The sequence below is a fragment of the Oncorhynchus mykiss genome, chromosome 17 (genome assembly GCF_057628025.1).
Source record: "Oncorhynchus mykiss isolate SJ-2025 chromosome 17, ASM5762802v1, whole genome shotgun sequence".
NCBI classification, from domain to species: domain Eukaryota; kingdom Metazoa; phylum Chordata; class Actinopteri; order Salmoniformes; family Salmonidae; genus Oncorhynchus; species Oncorhynchus mykiss.
Window position 1 is genome coordinate 17,237,316 of NC_143038.1, and position 25,369 is coordinate 17,262,684.

Below are 25,369 nucleotides of genomic sequence, written 5' to 3' on the forward strand. Positions count from 1 at the left end.
TTTACCTGCAGTCTATAAAGACAGAGGTGGAGGTGTGGCATCTGCTGCCTGCCCCATACAGGTACTGGCCTAAGAAGTCTCAGCAATATTGAGGAACACATTCCCAGGGGATAATTGTAGATGACATACGACAACAGCAAGAGCGGAGTGCTGTGTGTGTGTGTGTGTGTGTGTCCTTCAAAGGGACCCCTTTTATGCAAAGTAGACTAGTTACTATTAGCCTAGACCAGTGGTTCCTAAACTTGTTATAGTCCCGTACCCCTTCAAACATTCATCATTGTAAGCCTGCCACGCACACACTATACGATACATTCGTTAAACATAAAAATGAGTGTGAGTTTTTGTCACACCCCGGCTCGTGGGAAGTGACAAAGTGCTCTTATAGGACCAGGATACAAGTAATAATAATAATCAGTAATGTTGCTCTTTATTTAACCATATTACATACAAAACCTTAACCTTATTTGTGAATAACTCACCACATGTTAATGAGAAGGGTGTGCTTCAAAGGATGCACATAACTCTGCAATGTTGGGTTGTATTGGAGAGAGTCTCAGTCTTAAATCATTTTCCACACACAGTTTGTGCCTGTATTTAGTAGTCATGCTAGTGAGGGATGAGAATCCACTCTCACATAGGTACAGTACATGGTTGCAAAGGGAATCAGTGTCTTAACAGCACGATTTGCCAAGGCAGGATACTCTGAGTGCAGCCCAATCCAGAAATCTGGCAGTGGCTATTGATTAAATTCAATTTTCACAGGACCGCTTGTTGCAATTTTGATGAGGCTCTCTTGTTCAGATCTCGATAGGTGGACTGGAGGCAGGGCATGAAAGGGATAACGGATCCAGTTGTTTGTGTCATCTGTTTCGGGAAAGTACCTGCGTAATTGCTCACCCAACTCACTCAGGGGCATCGCTATATCACATTTGACATTGTCCGTAAGCTAGAGTTCATTTGCACACAAAAAAATTCATACAGTGATGGAAAGACCTGTGTGTTGTCCTTGTTAATTCAGACAGAGAAGAGCTCCAACTTCTTAATCATAGCCTCAATTTTGTCCAGCATATTGAATATAGTTGCGGAAAGTCCCTGTAATCCTAGATTCGGATCATTCAGGTGAGAAAAAACATTACCCAGATGTGAGAAACTCGCCATCATGCAAGCGGTCAGACAAAGTGAAAATGATGGTCAGTGAAGAAAACTTTAAGCTCGTCTCTCAATTTAAAAAACTCTCAATTTAAAAAAACAGCACACTTCTGTATGTTGTAAAAGCATTGCATGGTCGCTGCCCATATCATTGCATAGTGCAGAAAATACACAAGAGTTCAGGGGCCTTGCTTTAACAAAGTTAACCATTTTCACTCTAGTGTCCAAAACATCTTTCAAGCTGTCAGGCATTAATTCCCTTGGCAGCAAGAGCCTCTCGGTGGATGCTGCTGTATAGGTGGATGCTGCAGTATAGGTGGATGCTGCAGTATAGGTGGATGCTGCAGTATAGATGGATGCTGCAGTATAGATGGATGCTGCAGTGTACCCAAGTGGCGTCGGGGGCAACTGCTTGCACGCTTAACACTCCACTATGTCTCCCTGTCATGGGTTTTGCGCCATCAGTACACATACCAACACATCTTAACCACCAAAGTCCATTTGATGTCACAAAGCTATACTTTTAAAATATCCTCTCCTGTTGTCCTGGTTTCCAGTGGTTTGCAGAAGAGGAAGTCTTCCTTAATTGACCCCCCGTAAATGTAACGGACATATACCAGGAGCTGTGCCAAGCCCGCCACGCCTGTTGACTCATCCAGCTGTAATGCATAGAATTCACTGGCTTGTATGCAAAGCAGTAATTGTTTCAAAACATCTCCTGCCATGTCACTGATATGTTGTGAAACAGTGTTGTTTGATGAAGGCATTGCCTGTATAGTTTTTTGGGCGTTTTCCCCCAGCATTGTTCCAGCCATATCTGCAGTAGCAGGAAGAATTAAGTCCTCCACAACAGTATGGGGCTTGCCTGTCCTAGCCACTCAGTAGCTCACCATATAAGACGGTTCTAGCCCCTTCTTATTAATGGTATCTGTTGCTTTTATACACGTCTTACTACTCGGAAGTCGTCTTAATTCTCACTCAAAAAACTCCTGTGGCAAATTTTTCAAATTGGCATGTTTTGTTTCTAAATGTCTGTGCAAGAGTGAAGGTTTCATCGAGTTGTGAGATAGTACTTTAGCACATATAACACACTGTGGCTGAGGAAAGGCACTACTCCCAATATAAGTGAACCCCAAATCAATGTAGTTCTCATCATATTTGCGCCTCTTCGATTGGCTACATATGGACTGTTAGTGGAATTCCCGCTAGAGAGTAAAGGTTAATGTGATTGGATGTTAATTATATGACTATGCTACCTGTATTTGACATTGTGTTGTAATTTCGCTGAACACTAGATGGTTAGATGTCAGTGAAACAAGGCTACTCAGGCAAGAAAAAAAAAACATATAGCCCCATTGGAAAATATAAATGGACTGTTTGAAAATGTGGAGAATGTTTTTTTTTAAATATTTTTAATTTTAAAAAAATATATTAAAAAAATGTGAATACCTGGCCTAGACTATTATTAGTTGACTTTGTTAATGGAAAGGCTAGTAGTGTTGGCTACACTACAAAGAACGTTCAATTAATGTCAAATGCCCAATGAATATTAGAGATGTCTGATTTCTAAAATATGTGTTGTTAATGTGCAATTAAAAATGTGAAAATTGTATGGAGATGTTCAATTGAGCTCTTTCTTTTCCCCGTAAGAGATGTTGAGAAAACACGCATTAACTTGCGTCTGACAAGCCACGCCTGTAAAAGTTTGGGCGGAGAGTCACAGCAAAACTTTCCATTAACATCTGTAGATTTTTTGGTGATAACGACGTTGTACAGCATCTCACTGATAATGTCTGGAATGGCGTCTAACCTAGCTAAAAAGCGGGCATTGGCTGCAGGGTTTGGCACTAATGCTAATGCGGTGAAATATCTCAATCAGGATTTTGAAGTGCTTAGGGCGCAATGCTTAAGTCGAGGAGGGCTATTCTCGGATCCAACTTTCCCAGCCGCACCCGAATCTTTGGGCTTTAATGAACTCGGACCAGGCTCGTACAAAACTAGAGCAGTGCAATGGAAAAGGCCAGGAGTAAGTCTATTTTCTCCACCCATTAATGTTACATGTTAAGTTTATTTAGAAAGTTTTATTTTAAACATTATAAAATATATGTATTTCCAATTTCCCATCATATTTGCTCCGTTCATTTTGTTGCTCCGTGCGTTTTAAACTACCCGTGCACCATTTGGCCTATAGCCTATTCTGTGATTATTTTCTAAAATATTAAGTAGAGGGGCTTTTGAATCAAGCTCAACTCATCTGCGTCAATAGTCTACTCGTGCTGCTGAGACAAGATTTGTCCAACGGAGGCCAGAATAAAACAAAGCCAAGCGTTGATTTATGCAGTTTAATGATTCTTAAGAATGCTTGTAAAGAATTTGGAATTTGCGACAGCTTGACAATATTGCATATACTATGTAGATTGTGAATTTCTTAATATATAATTTGAAATTGTTACTTGATTTATCAATTTCTCCTTTGCTTTTACATGAGATATCCTAAGCATAGAAAATGCTCTTGGCTTTGTTGTTTGTTTTCTGCTCTTGTGGTTAATGCATGGTTAAATGTGACATAATATCCTCAGGAGTTGTGCTCAAGTCCAGAGTTCATTGTTGGAGGAGCCACCAGAACAGACATCTGTCAAGGAGCTCTAGGTAAGTTATGTCACACTCTTATAGGCTCCACTGCAAAGCAACTTTTATTTGAAAAACTGCCTTTGTAAAAAGCCCCCATTGCATCAAAACGCGAGTTGAACTAGTACAGTCCCTACACTCATGGCTTAAAACATTTACATTCTTCATGCACTGCATAAGAGCTCCATGGCCTTACTCAGCACTGTTTATTGTAGAGTCCAGTCTTCTGCCAAACAAATAATACAAACCACCTGAAACATATAACTGCCTTTTCTAGTATATATTCAGAAAGGGCAATCATCTAAAAGGGATAATAAAGTTTTTTGGCCTTGAAAAAATGCAGCTGAAATTTGATATCATCCTCATACCACAGAAAGGGGTTTGGCCATTGTTTGTCACTGGTTTAATCAACGGCACCATATGCTTTTAAGGAGACTGTGCCCAAGTGGGAAGTGAAGACCACACACACACACACACACACACACACACACACACACACACACACACACACACACACACACACACACACACACACACACACACACACACACACACGTGGGCACACACACACAAAGTCTGCCTTTCCCTGTTGTAACTAGTTTGCAGAATTGGAGAATATAATTGTTTGTTTTTCACAGGCTGGCTCACCACTTGTGTGCGTGCCTCTGTAAAACCACACCAGAATTCTAGTTTATCTTTTTTCAAAGCTACCACTGTGAAAACATGCATGCCAGCTAAGCTTTCTTTTTGTAAACTGACAGCTTCAAGGCCAATTTATAATGCTTCTTTTAATCTTGATATGTTCTGAGCGTGTAGAACAGACTGTAAGTTGTTTAGCTGTTTCAACTTAGTTACCCTGCTGATGTGAAATATTAAGTTAAATTAACTCATATATTAATCATGTTTTCAATCGCATACAAGCATTTTTTAGAACAGTGTTGATTTTCAAAACAGTGTACACTAGTTACCTTATCAAAACAGAAAATACATGAATCAATCGCAAATACAATCCTTAAAAGAACATGACTTCCTGCAAAAGGATTAACACAACATACTGACAAAACAGAAAGTTAGTCTGTCTTAAAAAAAATCAATATATTTTCTTTGTAGTCACTTATTGATCAAATTGGAAATTCAACTATCAAGGTGCTATATTATGGCCAATTATTGTCCTTTTATGCGTTTTTCACCAAATAAATTCATATACATCAAGTTAAATATTGTTTCTAATCAAAAAGAAAATGGAAAATAGCATTGTGTGCAGGATATATTAATCGGTATCATCAGAAACCAATTCCATGTATATAATAAGTAGGCTGGTCTACGTATACCTTTGTAGCCTTTCCATCACCAAGCAGACAATCCCCAATAGAAGTAACGAAATGTAAATACAGTGGAGAAACACAACTTATATGATGAATGTATAAGCCTCAACACACACCAAAGAAAAGTGCTGTAATAGAAGGTCAAAGTGTTGGAAATGACGACTTAGGACTAAACCAAAGTTACTTAGAAATAACCCAACCTTATTCTCTGCACCTCTGCATGTCCGCAATGTTGTTAAAATATGGAACTGATGGTGATTTAGAATTTTGTGCACTATTATTTACTGATGATGGCTGGCAACAATGAACACAATCAGACTTATTTCTCTTTAGATGAAAATGTGAAATGATTTAGAGAACAAAACACTTAACAGTGAACTTGACACCTAGTGTCACAACACGTTATATGTCATAACAGCTGACATAGCGTGTCGTCTGTCGCAATATGGTCATAACAGTGTCATGACACATATATTTAGACCTGTTGTGACATATGTTGCATTGTTTCATGGCTGGTTATGGCACCTACATAAGAGTGTCAAAACCCACATCACAAGGCAAAACATTCAATTACACCATAGCCTATTTGTCAACAGTATTTATATGTTGTAAACATTTTCTGAAATTGACCATATTGAATTATCATTGTAATTGCGCACACACTGATGTCAAACATGTACCTACCCCAATTCTCTGTTGCTGATGACTGGGATGAATGCAGGAGCAGACTGATGATTGACATAAGGGCATGTACGTAATAGGCCTATCTGGCTTATATGATTCTGACGGTCATAATGCTTCTTGACAGTGTCTTAAAGTGTATTTTCTTAGTCCAAGTAAAGTGACACAGGATGGTCATAGTGCTTCTTGACAGTGTTATAAAGTTTAATAACACGACTTTAAAGAATTCTTTACAACAACAACACAGGATTTAAGAAACACATTTTCAATCGAAAGGAAACTTCTTGGCAGGGAAAAAACACATTTGAACGTAGGTGTCATAACCAGCCATAAAATAACGCCATATATGTCACAGCAGGTGTTAATATAAGGGTCATGACAGTGTTATCACCATATTATCACAGGTTATCACAAGTTATGTCAGCTGTTATGACACCTTATGACATGGTTATGACCGTATCATAATGTGTTATGATGCTAGGTGTGAAGTAAAGTGTTACCAAATGTTGTGTTCACTGATTTTTATTTATTTGTATTTATAGTTTTGCAAAAGGGCGTCTAAGATATGCAATCCAGATACAAAGACGAAAAAGTGATCAGAAGTTTGTCAAATTAATTTGGCCATTTGATCATTGTTGTTCTGCTACAGTTACATTTGTCCACAGTTCTGGGGAAAAAAAACGCTTGCACGCGATTGAGAAAAACGTTATAATATAACTAATATTTTGTTACCTAGTTTTGTTCATTGGATTTCCTCAATTGACTTAACTTGACAATTTGACTCAATGGCCTATGTCCTCATAACAAACTTTATGATAGGACCCTAGTATACAAAATTGTTTGTCTCCAGTTAATGGTTCGCCTTACATTGCAAATGTCACAACTGCATCGATAATATAATAGATAACCCAAAATCAACCAGTTACACCACTTAGAACCAGTTATTTTATTGTCAAGTGACTGTTGGCTTTTCGCTTTCTGCTGTTCTCTGGGTGGACTTAACAGATCTGTTTATTGTTCCCTGTCCCCATTGGAAACTACATAACATGAGAGGAGGTTAGCTACAGACATATCCTTCCAGTGTGTTGCCACGTCACAATGCACTCTTGTTTGCATTGGGCAATAGCTTGGTGCACTCACTGCTTGTGGTTAAAATCATAATGCAAGTATTCCCCTAAAGTACACAACCGTAATCTATATAAATAATGCAAATAAACCCAAATATACAAACTTAGATTCTGTTCTTTTTTTTTTATTTAGGTGACTGTTGGCTTTTAGCTGCCATTGCCTCTTTGACACTCAATGAAGATGTCATGGCTAGAGTGGTCCCCGTTGGACAGAGCTTTGGGGAAAGTTACGCTGGCATTTTTCATTTTCAGGTAAAATAAAAGCGAAAAAAGCAAAATAATGTTAGGCTTCTGTTTGTAATCTATGTGTACTCTGTGTACTCACCCAAAATACAAATAGGTAGCTATGTGTACCTTTAATGTAATCAAAAATATGCTACATGTGTTTAACCATTTAAATCCATAGGTTGAAAATACACAAGGTCTAAACTAAATCTAAATTATGGTACGAAATTGTATGTATTAATTTCTGTCCCCCATTACACAGTTTTGGCAGTTTGGGGAGTGGGTGGATGTTGTCATTGATGACAGGCTGCCCACAAAAGATGGAGAGCTGCTGTTTGTTCACTCAGCTGAGGGCTCAGAGTTCTGGAGTGCACTGCTGGAGAAGGCCTACGCCAAGTGAGTCTATATACTTGCGCTGCCTTAATGATTAACTGCCGGTGTAAGAATACAATACTTTCTTGAGGCATTGTAGGGGAAACCATTGTGTGACCTATTTTAAACATGTGTGATTTAGTCTTTTTAATGTCAGTCTTTCTGCCTTGCCCACAGGGTGAATGGCTGCTACGAGGCCCTGTCTGGGGGCTCCACCACTGAGGGCTTTGAGGACTTCACTGGGGGCATTGCAGAGAACTACGACCTGAGGAAACCCCCTCCGAACATGTTCCAGATTATTAAGAAGGCAATTGAGTCAGGGGCTCTGCTTGGCTGCTCCATTGACGTAAGGCTCTCTTTTCTGTCCTTTTCACTGTTTATTTTAACAGCACAATTATCACCATAGACCGTTAAAATATATATATATTTTAAATATCATTCAAATATATGTTTCAAGTTATCCTTTTGGATAGTGTGTTGGGTATATAGGTTTACTTGCACAGTGTGTGCGTTTAGAAATGGGAAATCAATGTGTGAAGTACGTTACGAGAGGTAGAGTAGAAAGGGGTGAATGTGTAACATAAACAGATCAATCAATCAATCAAGTTATGCAGTTATTTTTCAAACACATTTGTTACAAAGTGCTTAACAATAGTAACCTAGACCTAAGCCAAAATACCTATCAGGGGTGTCAGTGGCAAGGAAAAAAGCATCTTGGTAGGAAGTAACCTGGTCAAGTTGAAGTTCAAAATATACTGAATACAATATTAGCATCTAGGTCTTGTGTAACTATTCAGTTCATAGTTCATTCCAAGTTTTTTCTCACACCCCTACAATTCTTTGGTCTAATCCTAGTTTTCCTGTGTTGGTGCAGATAACCAGCGCCGCTGATTCTGAGGCAGTCACACGACAGAAGCTGGTGAAAGGGCATGCCTACTCCCTAACAGGGGCAGTTGAGGTGAGACCCAAAATGAAAGTAGATGATGTACAGTTGAAGTCGGAAGTTTACATACACCTTAGCCAAATGCATTTAAACACAGTTTTTCACAATTCCTGACATTTAATCCTAGTAAAAATTCCCTGTCTTAGGTCAGAAAGGTTCACCACTTTATTTTAAGAATGTGAAACGTCAAAATAATAGTAGAGAGAATTATTTCTTTCAGCTTTTATTTCTTTCATCACATTCCCAATGGGTCAGAAGTTTACATACACTCAGTTAGTATTTGGTAGCATTGCCTTTAAATTGTTTAACTTGGGTCAAACGCTTCATGTAACCACAATGTAGCCACAAGCTTCCCATAAGTTGGGTGAATTTTGGCCCATTCCTCCTGACAGAGTTGGTGTAACTGAGTCAGGTTTGTAGGCCTCCTTGTTCGCACACACTTTTTCAGTTCTGCCCACAAATTTTCTATAGGATTGAGGTCAGGGCTTTGTGATGGCCACTCCAATACTTTGACTTTGTTGTCCTTAAGCCATTTGGCCACAACTTTGGAAGTGTGCCAGGGGTCATTGTCCATTTGGAAGACCCATTTGCGACCAAGCTTTAACTTCCTGACTGATGTCTTGAGATGTTGCTTCAATATATCCACATAATTTTCCTACCCCATGATGCCATCTATTTTCTGAAGGGCACCAGTCCCTCCTGCAGCAAAGTGCCCCCACAACATGATGCTGCCACCCCAGTGCTTCACGGTTGGGATGGTGTTCTTCGACTTGCAAGCCTCCCCCTTTTTCCTCCAAACATAACGATGGTCATTATGGCCAAACAGTTCTATCAGACCAGAAGACATTTCTCCAAAAAGTATGATCTTTGTCCCCATGTGCAGTTGCAAACCGTAGTCTGGCTTTTTTTATGGCGGTTTTTGGAGCAGTGGCTTCTCCCTTGCTGAGCGGCCTTTCAGGTTATGTTGATATAGGACTCTTTTTACTGTGGATATAGATACTTTTGTACCTGTTTCCTCCAGCATCTTCACAAGGTTCTTTGCTGTTCTTCTGGGATTGATTTGCACTTTTCACACCAACGTACATTCATCTCTAGGAGACAGAACACGTCCCCTTTCTGAGCGGTATGACGGCTGCGTGGTCCCATGGTGTTTATACTTGCATACTATTGTTTGTACAGATGACTCCAACCTAAGTGTATGTAAACTTCCGACAACTGTAGATATGTGGAATTTTTTAACATTTTGGTCAAAAAAATCAAGATAAATGATAAATTACTACATTCTTCTAACTATAAACATTCTCGTTATGCCATAAGGGCAACTTAATGTAAAGTGTCACCCAACTGATAATGACTGTGAAGACGCAATCATTCCCCCACCCACATGATCCCAATTGATGGTCCATGAGGGTACTTATGTGTAAGTTGTGCATGTGTTTTTAGGTGACCTATCGTGGCCGTAAGGAGAAGCTGATCAGGATACGTAACCCTTGGGGTCAAGTGGAGTGGACAGGGGCTTGGAGTGACAGGTGTGCCTTTATCAGAACAATAGCTCAGAGAAATGAAGGTTCCTTGTACCTTATATGACCTTTCACTGCTTTGCCCTCCTTCCAGCTCCTCAGAGTGGAACTCCGTTGATGATTCAGAGCGCCAGAACGTCAAAGCTGATGATGGAGAATTCTGGTACAACAATTTTAGTTATTTAGAGTTGATAACCTTGTGTCTAATACTAAGAAATATGGGTAACACATTGAGCTACGTATCTTACGCCAAGTTACAAACTTTTCAATAATGTGTGTTATGAGGTGATTAATACTAGTTTAGATAACCTTGTCCTTTTAATGCTTATTGTTGAAGAGTTTCCAAATAAATCAAGCTGCCAAATTATATTGAGGTTTATGATAAGTTTTGCACATAATGGTTTTGCATTACAAAAATGTTGCCCTTATGTCATGGGCAGGATGTGAACCCTGGTCTCTCACAGGAGAAACCCACAATATTTCCTGTTGGGCCCAGAGTGACATTGATTTTGAAGTCGCTTGCACGCGGGGATACCCCATTACGAGACTATGAGCCGGACTCATGTCCGCTACACTTAGGCCAACATTTCTAGATGTAGCCAAAGCCTTGAACCCTGTTAGTTAAAATGTTTTACCTGTAGTCAAAGCATTAATAAACCTGTTAGGCTAAAATTGCTAGCTGTAGCCTTAAGACATATGTTATGTTATATGCATTCGCTTAACAGTAACTATTGTGCCAGACAGTGGTGAAAAAAGTACCCAGTTGTCATACTTGAGTAAAAGTAAAGATATCTTGATAGAAAATTAATCAAGTTAAAGTGAGTCACCCAGTAAAATACTACTTGAGTAAAAGTCTAAAAGTATTTGGGTTTAAATATACTTAGCCAGGGCACACTCCATCACTCAGACATCATTTACAAACTAAGCATGTGTGTTTAGTGAGTCTACCAGATCAGAGGCAGTAGGGATGACCAGGGAATTTATCTTAGTAAGTGCTTGAATTTGACAATTTTCCCATCCTGCTAAGCATTCAAAATGTAATGAGTACTTTTGGATGTCAGGGAAAATGTATGGAGTAAAAAGTACATACTTTTCTTCAGGAATGTAGTGAAGTAAAAGTAAAAAAATATAAGTATTAAAGTACAGATACCCATAAAAGCTACTTAAGTAGTACTTTAAAGTATTTTTACTTAAATACTTTACACCACTGGTGCCAGAAGATGTTTTATGTTATGACCAATGAAAGGTGCATTCTGTAATTTCCAGTCAAAAGTGCTGCCCCTGTTTTTGTTTCTAAACTGAAGGGTGGATTGTAGCAAATGTAATTTTTTTGTTAGTGTTTCTGTTTTGTTTTTTTCAGTTTTATCTTTTAGTTAAGCTTCTTGCCCAAATGTGTTTATAGTACCTGAAATGAAAATTAAATGAAAGTTACAAAATGCATTTACCTTTAAAGTGGATCTGTCCCCTTTAATCTATCAACTGGTATCAGCTAAGTATTCCACCCATTCTTGCCCATGTGCAGGATGTCATTTACAGAGTTCCTGCGGCATTACTCTCGCATAGAGATTTGCACTCTGACCCCAGATACACTAACGGATGACTCTGTGAAGCACTGGAGTGTGTGTAACTATGATGGTAGCTGGAGGAAGGGTTCTACTGCTGGGGGGTGCAGGAACCACGCCTGTGAGTACAATTGCTGAAGTATTCAAAAGTGACCATATTCGTCTCTCTCTACTTTCACATTCACTTAGAGAGCAGAGAACCATTCATTTCAATGGAACCTATTTGATATGCATCAATAGTGCAAAAGCCAGTACAAAAGCTGGAATTATATTGAACTCATAGAAATGTTTACGCAGTGTTTTTGTTTACAAAACAACTGCCTGTGTACAGTGCTTGTTCAGTGGTGTCAGTGGTAGTTGTTACAAATGCTGTACACAACATTGTATTGAATATTAGCACAACATTCCAAGGATATTTGAAAGTAGACTATAAATAGCACTTTGTTTGTGAAATTATATAATGCTATTGTTTGTTTATAACCTAAATAAAAATGAATAATGGGATTGTTAGCTAATACTAGCTGGGAATGTCCTTGGTTTTCTGGGTGTACAGTTACTCTGTCTTGTGCTTGTATTCAACCTCATTCAGCTTAACACTCCTCAAACAAAACACTTTCCAAGTAAACTCACACTATTTCATGCTTTAAAAAAGTATATTCCATGACCTCCCTCCCAACTCCAGACACCTTCTGGATGAACCCCCAGTTTGTGATCAGGCTGGATGAGGAGGACGATGACCCTGATGATAACGAGGTGGGCTGCAGCTTCGTGGTGGGCCTGATCCAGAAGAACCGGCGCCGGCTGAGGAAAGTAGGCGAAGACATGCACACCATTGGCTTCGCCATCTATGAGGTGAGGAAGGTCTTTCTCAACCCCCTGCGGTGTGGCTTGAGGAAGGGGGGTAGGTTCTAGTGGGCAAAGCAGTTTCACTAAAAGTTCCACATACTCCATACTCCTCGTACAAGTTGAACTAGATAGTGTTCAAGGTGTTTAAGTCACAATTAAAAGGCATCTGACATGCTCTTGTTACGGTGCGTGAATGAGGACCCAAAAGCGAATCAACTTAAACAGAGCTTCTTTAATTACCAAACATAGGTAGGCTCAGATGGACCGGCAGATTCCGACAGGACAGGACAAGGTTACAGCAAACATGACGGCAGTCTGGTTCAGGCATGAATGACACAAACAAACAAGAATCCGACAAGGACAGGAGCAGAAACAGAGAGAGATATAGGGACCTAATCAGAGGGAAAAAGGGAACAGGTGGGGAACGGGGTGAATGGGTAGTTAGAGGAGACAAGGGACAGCTGGGGGAAAGCGGGGGAGAAAAGGTAACCTAACACGACCAGCAGAGGGAGACAGGGTGAAGGGAAAGGACAGAGACAAGACAACATGACAGTACATGACAGTACCCCCCCACTCACCGAGCGCCTCCTGGCGCACTCGAGGAGGAAACCTGGCGGCAACGGAGGAAATCATCAATCAGCGCACGGTCCAGCACGTCCCGAGAGGGAACCCAACTCCTCTCCTCAGGACCGTACCCCTCCCAGTCAACTAGGTACTGATGACCACGGCCCCGAGGACGCATGTCCAAGATTTTACGGACCCTGTAGATAGGTGCGCCCTCGACAAGGATGGGGGGGGGGGGGGGAAGACGAGCGGGGGCGCGAAGAACGGGCTTAACACAGGAGACATGGAAGACCGGGTGGACGCGACGAAGATATCGCGGAAGAAGAAGTCGCACTGCGACAGGATTAATGACCTGAGAGATACGGAATGGACCAATGAACCGCGGGGTCAACTTGCGAGAAGCCGTCTTAAGGGGAAGGTTCTGAGTGGAGAGCCAAACTCTCTGACCGCGACAATATCTAGGGCTCTTCGTTCTACGCTTATTAGCAGCTCTCACAGTCTGCGCCCTATAACGGCAAAGTGCAGACCTGACCCTCTTCCAGGTGCGCTCGCAACGTTGGACAAAAGCCTGAGCGGAGGGGACGCTGGACTCGGCGAACTGAGATGAGAACAACGGAGGCTGGTACCCGAGGCTACTCTGAAAAGGAGATAGCCCGGTCGCAGACGAAGGAAGCGAGTTGTGGGCGTATTCTGCCCAGGGGAGCTGTTCTGACCAAGACGCAGGGTTGCGAAAAGAAAGACTGCGTAAGATGCGACCAATAGTCTGATTGGCCCGTTCTGCTTGACCGTTAGACTGGGGGTGAAAGCCGGAAGAGAGACTGACGGAAGCCCCAATCAAACGGCAAAACTCCCTCCAAAATTGAGACGTGAATTGCGGACCTCTGTCCGAAACGACGTCTGACGGAAGGCCATGAATTCTGAAAACATTCTCGATGATGATTTGTGCCGTCTCTTTAGCAGAAGGAAGCTTAGCAAGGGGAATGAAATGAGCCGCCTTAGAGAACCTATCGACAACCGTAAGAATAACAGTCTTCCCCGCTGACGAAGGCAGTCCGGTGACAAAATCTAAGGCGATGTGAGACCACGGTCGAGAGGGAATAGGAAGCGGCCTGAGACGGCCGGCAGGAGGAGAGTTACCGGACTTAGTCTGCGCGCAGACCGAACAAGCAGCCACGAAACGACGCGTGTCATGCTCCCGGGTGGGCCACCAGAAACGCTGGCGAATGGAAGCAAGCGTACCCCGAACGCCAGGGTGGCCGGCTAACTTGGCAGAGTGAGCCCACTGAAGAACGGCCAGACGAGTAGGAACGGGAACGAAAAGAAGGTTCCTAGGACAAGCGCGCGGCGACGGAGTTTGAGTGAGTGCTTGCTTTACCTGCCTCTCAATTCCCCAGACAGTCAACCCGACAACACGCCCCTCAGGGAGAATCCCCTCGGGGTCAGTGGAGGCTACTGAAGAACTGAAGAGACGAGACAAAGCATCAGGCTTGGTGTTCTTAGAGCCCGGACGATAAGAAATCACGAACTCGAAACGAGCGAAAAACAGCGCCCAACGCGCCTGACGCGCATTAAGTCGTTTGGCAGAACGGATGTACTCAAGGTTCCTATGGTCAGTCCAAACGACAAAAGGAACGGTCGCCCCCTCCAACCACTGTCGCCATTCGCCTAGGGCTAACCGGATGGCGAGCAGTTCGCGGTTACCCACATCATAGTTACGTTCCGACGGCGACAGGCGATGAGAAAAATACGCGCATGGGTGGACCTTGTCGTCAGAGAGGGAGCGCTGAGAAAGGATGGCTCCCACTCCCACCTCTGACGCGTCAACCTCGACAACGAACTGTCTAGAGACGTCAGGTGTAACAAGGATAGGAGCGGATGTAAAACGATTCTTGAGGAGATCAAAAGCTCCCTGGGCGGAAACGGACCACTTAAAGCACGTCTTGACAGAAGTAAGGGCTGTGAGAGGAGCTGCCACCTGACCGAAATTACGGATGAAACGACGATAGAAGTTCGCGAAGCCGAGAAAGCGCTGCAGCTCGACGCGTGACTTAGGGACGGGCCAATCAATGACAGCTTGGACCTTAGCGGGATCCATCTTAATGCCTTCAGCGGAAATAACAGAACCGAGAAATGTGACGGAGGAGGCATGAAAAGTGCACTTCTCAGCCTTCACAAAAAGACAATTCTCCAAAAGGCGCTGGAGGACACGTCGAACGTGCTGAACATGAATCTGGAGTGACGGTGAAAAAATCAGGATATCGTCAAGGTAAACGAAAACAAAGATGTTCAGCATGTCTCTCAGGACATCATTGACTAATGCCTGAAAGACAGCTGGAGCGTTAGCGAGGCCGAAAGGAAGAACCCGGTATTCAAAGTGCCCTAACGGAGTGTTAAACGCCGTCTTCCACTCGTCCCCCTCCCTGATGCGCACGAGATGGTAAGCGTTACGAAGGTCCAACTTAGTGAAAAACCTGGCTCCCTGCAGGATCTCGAAGGCTGAAGACATAAGAGGAAGCGGATAACGATTCTTCACTGTTATGTCATTCAGCCCTCGATAATCTATGCAGGGGCGCAGAGACCCGTCCTTCTTCTTGACAAAAAAAAACCCCGCTCCGGCGGGAGAGGAGGAGGGGACTATGGTACCGGCGTCAAGAGCTACAGACAAATAATCTTCGAGAGCCTTACGTTCGGGAGCCGACAGAGAGTATAGTCTACCCCGGGGGGGGGGTGGTTCCCGGAAGGAGATCAATACTACAATCATACGACCGGTGTGGAGGAAGAGAGGTGGCCCTGGACCGACTGAACACCGTGCGCAGATCGTGATATTCCTCCGGCACCCCTGTCAAATCACCAGGCTCCTCCTGTGAAGAAGAGACAGAGGAAACAGGAGGGATAGCAGACATTAAACATTTCACATGACAAGAGACGTTCCAGGAGAGGATAGAATTACTAGACCAATTAATGGAAGGATTATGACAAACTAGCCAGGGATGGCCCAAAACAACAGGTGTAAAAGGTGAACGAAAAATTAAAAAAGAAATGGTTTCACTATGATTACCAGAAACAGTGAGGGTTAAAGGTAGCGTCTCACGCTGAATCCTGGGGAGAGGACTACCATCCAGGGCGAACAAGGCCGTGGGCTCCTTTAACTGTCTGAGAGGAATGTCATGTTCCCGAGCCCAGGTCTCGTCCATAAAACAGCCCTCCGCCCCAGAGTCTATTAAGGCACTGCAGGAAGCTGACGAACCGGTCCAGCGTAGATGGACCGACAAGGTAGTGCAGGATCTTGAAGGAGAGACAGGAGTAGTAGCGCTCACCAGTAGCCCTCCGCTTACTGATGAGCTCTGGCCTTTTACTGGACATGAAGTGACAAAATGACCAGCGGAACCGCAATAGAGACAGAGGCGGTTGGTGATTCTCCGTTCCCTCTCCTTAGTCGAGATGCGGATACCTCCCAGCTGCATGGGCTCAGCACCCGAGCCGGCAGAGGAAGATGGTAGTGATGCGGAGAGGGAGGCGACGGAGAGCGCGAGCTCCTTTCCACGAGCTCGGTGACGAAGATCAACCCGTCGCTCAATGCGAATAGCGAGTTCAATCAAGGAATCCACGCTGGAAGGAACCTCCCGGGAGAGAATCTCATCCTTTACCTCTGCGCGGAAACCCTCCAGAAGACGAGCGAGCAAGGCCGGCTCGTTCCAGCCACTGGAGACAGCAAGAGTGCGAAACTCAATAGAGTAGTCTGTTATGGATCGATTGCCTTGACATAGGGAAGACAGGGCCCTGGAAGCCTCCTCCCCAAAAACAGATCGATCAAAAACCCGTATCATCTCCTCCTTAAAGTCTTGATACTGGTTAGTACACTCAGCCCTTGCCTCCCAGATTGCCGTGCCCCACTCACGAGCCCGTCCAATAAGGAGAGACATGACGTAGGCGACACGAGCAGTGCTCCTGGAGTAAGTGTTGGGCTGGAGAGAAAACACAATATCACACTGGGTGAGGAACGAGCGGCATTCAGTGGGCTCCCCAGAGTAACACGGCGGGTTATTGATTCTGGGCTCCGGAGATTCGAAAGCCCTGGAAGTGGCCGGTGGATCGAGGCGGAGATGGTGAACCTGTTCTGTGAGGTTGGAGACTTGGGTGGCCAGGGTCTCAACGGCATGTCGAGCAGCAGACAATTCCTGCTTGTGTCTGCCTAGCATCGCTCCCTGGATCTCGACGGCTGAGTGGAGAGGATCCGAAGTCGCTGGGTCCATTCTTGGTCGGATTCTTCTGTTACGGTGCGTGAATGAGGACCCAAAAGCGAATCAACTTAAACAGAGCTTCTTTAATTACCAAACATAGGTAGGCTCAGATGGACCGGCAGATTCCGACAGGACAGGACAAGGTTACAGCAAACATGACGGCAGTCTGGTTCAGGCATGAATGACACAAACAAACAAGAATCCGACAAGGACAGGAGCAGAAACAGAGAGAGATATAGGGACCTAATCAGAGGGAAAAAGGGAACAGGTGGGGAACGGGGTGAATGGGTAGTTAGAGGAGACAAGGGACAGCTGGGGGAAAGCGGGGGAGAAAAGGTAACCTAACACGACCAGCAGAGGGAGACAGGGTGAAGGGAAAGGACAGAGACAAGACAACATGACAGTACATGACAGCTCTGTTGACATTAGCAAATGCATTTCAATGCTTTGTTTTGTTTTTGGCATTTATATATTTGAATGTATATATTTGGATAACTGTTTATTTCGATGCTGTAATTTTTTAACTGACTGAAAATATCTGTTATTAATTCAGGATTTCATTGTCATTATGAGATGATACTAAGACTATATAAGGGGGTCATACATGCTTATCAGAAGTTTTATAATGATTATAACTGCATCACAGTAACAGATATTGGCAGAAAACGAATTTGTTGATATGAGGTGAAAATATAGTGATTTTTCTTTTGTTTCAGGTTCCATCACAGGTGAGGGATTAACCAAAGAGACCTTGCAGTGTGTTAGGACCAATAGTCAACAAAGGTCTGCTACATATGTTTACATATGTTACAGTTATCTCCTTTAATTGTATTCTGTACCAGGGGTTGGAACTGGTTCAGGGAACAGAACCAAAATCTGGAAAATAATTGTAAAAAATTTAGGAACAGAGCCAGAACTGAGAATGAAAGTGATCTCTACTGTTCCGGAACAGAACTGTTATTTTAAAAACATGGGAACCGGTTAATAACGTTATTTTACGTACCAGGCATTTTTTTCCAGTCCCACAAAAAAATGCAAAGCCCTCACTGTCACTCAGAAACGTATTCCAGTGTCTGCTTGCCAGCTGAAAATCTTTGCCAGTGTGTGTGTAGGCTTCCTGCCCCTCCCCCTCCCGCCGAAGCATGCATAGTCTACTGTGGCTGATGAATTTACAGGCATGATTCCGAAATTAGGGATAGAGATTTTTTATTCGAGAACAATAGATTTACTTTTTCAATGCTAGTTAAGGAAACTACAGTTATCACGTTTCCCATTGGATTTATTAACTACAAAAAGGTAAGATGTGTTTTTATTTCAATTCTAGTGCCACTCTGCACACACTTCGGTGGTTAGAGTGTTGGACTTGTAACCGAAAGGTTGCAAGATCGAATCCCCGAGCTGACAAGGTAACAACAAGGCAGTTAACCCACTGAACAAGGCAGTTAACCCACTGTTCCTAGAAACTTCAATGAAAATAAGAATTTATTCTTAACTGACTTGCCTAGTTAAATGAAGGTAAAAAATAATAATAAGCTTGTTAGCTAGCTCTGGTCTAGCTCTTGAAAACTCTAGGTGGCATTATGTGTGGAACTGATGGAATGAGAATTATGATCAAGGTGATCATGGTAAAATGTTAGTTAAGCCAACTCAAAGACATTCAAAGTTCCTTCATAGAAGCTGCTCCTCCGTAGGTAAAGTTTTGTAGGCCTAATTCAGATAATGCACGTTATAATAACAAGATGCCTAGCGCTTCATGCCTAGCACTCTCCTCACCCGCATCATTTCAGTCGCATGTCGCACCCTGCATTAGTTACACTTGCCTGTCCAATGCATCTACATAGCTTGCCCGCTCCATAGCGAGCTGCTGTATCCATTGGTAAAATTATGTAATGTCGAGCTAAATGTAAAAAAATATGCTGATTTCAGAGGTTGAAAAGGAAACAATATAAATTGCTTTTTGGTTCAAACCGGTTTAGAATATTATTTTGCTTTTCGGAACAGTGGAACGGGACGAAAAAAATATTGGTTCTGTTCAGAATGAAACAATTAGAAAATAATTTTGGTTCCAACCCCTGTTACTTTAAATAACCTTTAGGAATGCCTTTTATTTGTTTGTTTCTTAAAATACACCCTGCATCTTTCCGTGATTGGTTCGTTCTCCTGTCAGTTTCATGGTCAGAGGGAGGTTCACCTGGACAAGAATTATTTCCTGACACATGCTCAAAAGGCCCGGTCTGAGACCTTCGTCAACCTTCGGGAGGTTAGCACTCGCTTCAAAATGCCCCCCGGGGAGTACCTCATTGTGCCCTCCACCTTCGAGCCGCACCTAAATGGTGACTTCTGCATCCGTGTTTTCTCAGAGAAGCAGACTGAGACTCGGTAATGCTCTCACCTTTGCTCAGGTTTCATACATTTTCAGGGCCAAGTGATAAAATGACTCCTGCACACACAATGACCTCTGACATACAGTATAATGTGTTGGTAGTCTGACTTGTTACTGCCTGATGTCAACTTTTTTTTATGTTGTGCTATTTAGACCATGTGACGATCCTGTCAAGGCAGACTTAGATGATGTGAGTAGTGCACAGAATGTTTTGGTTTCATTTTATTTTATGCTATTGTTTCCTCTAGTATTTACTAGGAAATTGGGTAGTAACAATGCTTAAGGTACTTTCTGATACTTAAGACAATTGATAACTAACCGTGCCTAATAGTCCTTGTTTAGAAGAATCCCAAAGAAACAAACATGTGATTTCAACTCAGGTTTCTTGGTTTATTGTGAGTATTGCTCTCATATCTTTACATGTATAAACATTCTAATTATGTTCTAATATCAACTATCTTATTTTTTAGGAGACTGTATCTGATGCTGAAGTCGACGCAGGATTTAGAGGCTTGTTTACAAAGCTTGCAGGAGATGTACATTCATTTTTACACATCATTCTTTTGACACTTTTATCAGTGCATTACAACCTCCTAACCACCTCATCCACTTACAAAGGATGTTAAAGAGGGTGAACCTAAACAACATTCACCTGGAAAAGGATTCTCTTTGCGGTTCTTGGGAGTTCTGATTTCTATAGTATTCAAAATTGTGTAAAAAAAAAACATTTTGTATTTTATATGTATTGTTTATTTATTCAGGACATGGAGATCTCTGCAGCAGAGCTGAAAACCATCATGAATAAGATTGTCTCCAAACGTAAGTAAAAGTTTTGTTTTGTGGATCTGAGGCAGATGCAAATTAAATCAAATCAAAGTTTATTTGTCACGTGCGCCGAACAAAACAGGTGTAGATCTTACTGTGAAATGCTTACTTACAGTTTCTAACCAATAGTGCGAAAAGTAGGTATGTGTGTGTGTGTGTGTGTGTGTGTGTGTGTGTGTGTGTGTGTGTGTGTGTGTGTGTGTGTGTGTGTGTGTGTGTGTGTGTGTGTGTGTGTGTGTGTGTGTGTGTGTGTGTGTGTGTGTGTGTAGGTAAGTAAAGAAATAAAACAACAGTAAAAAGACATTTGAAAATAACAGTAGCAAGGCTATATACAGACACCGGTTAGTCAGGCTTATTGAGGTAGTATGTACATGTAGGTATGGTTAAAGTGACTATGCATATATGATGAACAGAGAGTAGCAGTAGCGTAAAAAGAGGGGTTGGCGGGTGGTGGGACATAATGCAGATAACCCGGTTAGCCAATGTGCGGGAGCACTGGTTGGTCAGGCCAATTGAGGTAGTATGTACATGAATGTATAATTAAAGTGACTATGCATATAAGATAAACAGAGAGTAGCAGCAGTGTAAAAGAGGGGTTGGGGGGCACACAGTGCAAATACTCCGGGTAACCATTTGGTTAGATGTTCCTTTTGTCCAGGTGGGAAAGGGCAGTGTGGAGTGCAATGGAGATTGCATCATCTGTGGATCTGTTTGGGCGGTATGAAAATTGGAGTGGGTCTAGTGTTTCTGGGATAATGGTGTTGATGTGTGCCATGACCAGCCTTTCAAAGCACTTCATGGCTACGGACGTGAGTGTTATAGTTCTGTAGTCAGTTAGGCAGGTTGCCTTTGTGTTCTTGGGCACAGGGACTATGGTGGTCTGCTTGAAACATGTTGGTATTACAGACTCAATCAGGGACATGTTGAAAATGTCAGTGAAGACACCAGCCAGTTGGTCAGCACATGCCCGGAGCACACGTCCTGGTAATCCGTCTGGCCCCGCAGCCTTGTGTATGTTGATCTGTTTAAAGGTCTTACTCACGTCGGCTACGGAGAGCGTGATCACACAGTCGTTCGGAACAGCTGATGCTCCCATGCATGCCCCAGTGTTGCTTGCCTTGAAACAAGCATAGAATTTATTTAGCTCGTCTGGTAGGCTCATGTCACTGGGCAGCTCGCGGCTGTGCTTCCCTTTGTAGTCTGTATTAATTTGCAAGCCCTGCCACATCCGACAAGCGTTGGAGACGGTGTAGTATGATTCAATCTTAGCCATGTATTGACGCTTTGCCTGTTTGATGGTTCGTTGCAGGGCATAGGGGGATTTCTTGTAAGCTTCCGGGTTAGAGTCCCGCACCTTGAAAGTGGCAGCTCTACCCTTTAGCTCAGTGCAAATGTTGCCTGTAATCCAGGCAACAGTGTTGGATACGCAGTGCTGGATAGCCCATTGTACAAGTGATTTCACCCGCCCTAAGATCTAGTCAACTGTTGCTCACTCCGGTTACACGGTTGACTTGAGTGACAAGGTGTTGTTGGGACCATTGGATCGTCCAAGGATTGCTGTTCAGGGTTATTCTCTGTTACTCCTACTACCTAGAAAGCACACAGCTTCAGATGGACCTGAAGGCTATTCCAGAAAGATAAATAAAGCAAATGCAAGCTTTTATTATGTAGGTTACACTCATTGATGCCCTAGTACAAATGTATCAGTGCAACAAACAACTAGCAAATTCATCCACATTTTGTCTGTCACTGTGTCACATGTTGGAAGAGTGACATGATTCTTGGAAGAGGTAGGACATTTGATTTGATTGGTTGAGAACTTGTGAATGTAGCCACAAATTCAGGATAGAGTTGAGTTATCCTTTTTTGTGGATGATTCGTTGCCATCGTTTCAGCTCTCTCTGGCGCAGAACATTCTATCTAGAGCAGCGTTGATTCAAGATCTGACAAATTTGCTGGCTAACTCATTAATCTCCCTTTTCTGGAACATCCCTCAATAGTCCTTTTTATTGTTTTGCAGGAACTGACATCAAAACAGATGGCTTCAGTCTTGAAACCTGTAGAATCATGGTCAACCTCATGGATGTATCCTTTCTTTCTGTCAGTATTCCCAGACTAAATGTGGTTTCCATATGTTTGATGTGTTTGATACCGTTCAATTTATTAAATTCCAGCCATTACAATGAGCCCGTCCTCCTATAGCTCCTCCCACCAGTCTCCTCTGTTCTATACTATAGTATGTCAATCTCCTAACTTATATCACATTAAGTAAAGCAGTGTTTTCATCTGCTGGCCAGTGGTACAAATTTGCTTAAGTTCCATGTTAAACCAATTATACGATATGGTGTGCTCGTACTGAAAGTTTGAATCTTAACTCTACAGCAGGACAGTGGGAATGGAAAATTGGGCCTTGGGGAATTCGCTACTCTGTGGAAGAAAGTGCAGAAATACCTGGTAAGATATGTGTCGAGAAGGGTTTGAATTTGTACCCCGAAGATATGTGTCGAGAAGGGTTTGAATTTCTACCCCGAAGTGGGTGCCCTGATTGCAATTTTCTATTGGTAGTTCCTGGCAATTTCTCCAACAGGTGTCACAGGTATGACATAACATGCTCAACCAAAAACAATGATGAGATGCATATCTGAGATTAGTTACACAAAGAAAAGAGGAGGGTCTTGACCTCTGTAATACTCTCATATTTATTACAAATAGAAGGCCATCGTTTCGGCGGTAGGTAGCCGAGCGGTTAGAAAGGCGAGCCAGCAACTGTAGGATTGTCAGTTCCAATCCCGGGTCTGATGGAAGAAATCTGTTGGGAAGTGAGTTGGCAACCCGAAGGTATCCTATATGCCAATGTGTGCCCTTGGGCAAGGCACTTAAAAACAACAGCTATCTGGGCACCCCGTGTGGCAGCCCCCCCCTGCATCTCCACCTGTATGTGAGTGAATGTGTGCTCTCGGAGGGGTTGGGTTTTAAGCAGAAGTCAAACAAACCAACTAAATACTACTTAGAAATAATGGTCAATGTATACAATCACACATTACATTTAAGTTGGAAATAGTGGATGTAGTACTTACCCATGCTGATAATGTGGAGCATGCTATGTTTTACCTGGCAGCAGTGCAGAAGACGTCATTGTTATTATGAGCATATATAACAAAAAAATATTTAATTGGGTAACGTGCCGTTTGTTCCTACAGGGTATCTATAAGAAGAATGACATGGACAATTCAGGCACCATGAGTACTCCAGAGATGCGTATGGCCCTGAAAGAAGCAGGCGAGTCTCTTGGCATTTTCTGATCCTGTGACTACTTTTTAATTGAGCCTATCTTTTTGGCTTCCTTGGAGATGTCGCTGATCTGACAGATATGGGTTGGTGAAAGTGTTCACGCTTAAGTAGAAGTAGATAGGGGAAAGGACAACTATCAATGGTGTTGTAATGAGGCACCCGATTTGGAAAAGGACTGGTGCTCATAACCATAGCGTTCAAATTCCAGAAATTGAGCCGTTGAGCAAGGCCTAAGCTGATTGGTCTTCGAAGTGAATAATGTATGTGCATAACAGACTAAAAACCCACTGAAGCAGTTTGGAGTAAGGGGAATTGAGCTGAACTGAAGGTGTTTGCAACAGAAAGAAACTCTTAGGTACACAGGCTGTCATTGCACTCAATGCTTCACTGCTCAGTTTCTAACAAGGAAACGCTTCTTTTCCTTCCTCAGGCTTCACTTTGAACAATGGCATTTATCAGATCCTCGTGGCTCGCTACGCTGAGCCAGACATGACCATCGACTTTGATAACTTTGTGGCCTGCCTTATGCGTCTGGATATGATGTTCAGTGAGTATAGTTGGCTTTCTCAAAATCCCAAACCATAAAGATTTCCTGTTGTTCAATAGTCATCATTTCAGTTAACGATATAGTCATTTATTCTTGAGGGATTTAACTTACAGTTGCTTTATCTGTCTTACCGTATCATAACCCAAAGCCTGTAGTTTCACTCCAAACAATGTAGTTTGTTCTCTTCCAGACTAAGTGGCTGTTTGGGCTGAAACACAAACTTCAGTTTGTAGTCATTTTAAAACTAATGAAGAAACAGTGTTTAAAAACTTTTCAATTATATAAAATCTAGCTAATCTAACACCAGGCACTGATTTCATAGTTTGAGCTGTAACCTGTGTGTTTTTTTTACTGTAAACAATGGATAACTACTCTTATTTTATACAGGAGTCTTTATGAAGATTGATGCTCATGACAGTTTTTTTACTGTAAACAATGGATAACTACTCTTATTTTATACAGGAGTCTTTATGAAGATTGATGCTCATGACAGTGGCTCCATTGAGCTCGACTTCCATCAGGTCAGTGAATGAATTATTCAAAGAAACAAGGATGGCTGCTCAGACTTGAATATGATGGATATGGTACTGCAGATAGCTTGGATTCACATCACAGGTAGGCCTAATGCAATATGATGGTCTGTTCTTTTTGTTACAGTGGCTAACATTTACGATGATCTAGAAGACCCCTGTTCATTCCGAAGAAAAATGTGCAAGTTAAAAAAACAAGTATTAAATTCATTATTTAATGGAATTTTTTAGATTTTTATGTCACATTTTTGTATGTATTTTATTCACTGCTGCATGATATTGTGTATTCGGTTAGACATTACTAGCTGTGGTATGGTATTACTGTGGTAGATTTCATGTGAATGTCATTCTGTAAGAGGAACAAGGATATATTTGTTCGCAAACCACTGCAATCTGTTTACTTTTTGTATTAGAAAATATGCCTTGTAGAGATTGTGAAATTGCTTTTTATTTTGGCCTGTTTTATGGAATGTCCACATGGAATTCCATGCAATGCTCAAATAAAGATTTCTTATATTCTAATAATGTTAACAGTCGGAAATTAATCCATCGGCTATATGTAGGCTTTTAGGTTATAAACCAACGGTCTACGACTGTCTATAGGCCTATA

The 25,369-nt window shown here is 42.3% G+C and overlaps 1 protein-coding gene across 3 annotated transcripts; it reads left to right on the top strand.

Annotated features, from left to right (window-relative positions):
• The first annotated feature begins 2,851 nt into the window (after window positions 1–2,851).
• LOC100135837 (m-calpain) lies at window positions 2,852–25,281 on the top strand. Of its 3 annotated transcripts, none has more exons than XM_090204143.1 (21): window positions 2,869–3,175; window positions 3,729–3,798; window positions 7,044–7,162; window positions 7,398–7,531; window positions 7,685–7,853; window positions 8,363–8,465; window positions 9,894–9,979; window positions 10,065–10,133; window positions 11,493–11,653; window positions 12,215–12,384; window positions 17,900–17,911; window positions 19,351–19,562; window positions 19,720–19,756; window positions 20,037–20,102; window positions 20,328–20,385; window positions 22,412–22,476; window positions 22,777–22,845; window positions 23,592–23,670; window positions 24,113–24,229; window positions 24,692–24,750; window positions 24,887–25,281. In XM_090204143.1, the coding sequence occupies exons 9-21, from the start codon at window positions 11,494–11,496 to the stop codon at window positions 24,908–24,910; spliced, it is 1,128 nt and encodes a 375-aa protein (XP_090060269.1). In that variant the 5' UTR covers window positions 2,869–3,175; window positions 3,729–3,798; window positions 7,044–7,162; window positions 7,398–7,531; window positions 7,685–7,853; window positions 8,363–8,465; window positions 9,894–9,979; window positions 10,065–10,133; window position 11,493; the 3' UTR covers window positions 24,911–25,281.
• Window positions 25,282–25,369: the final 88 nt, after the last annotated feature.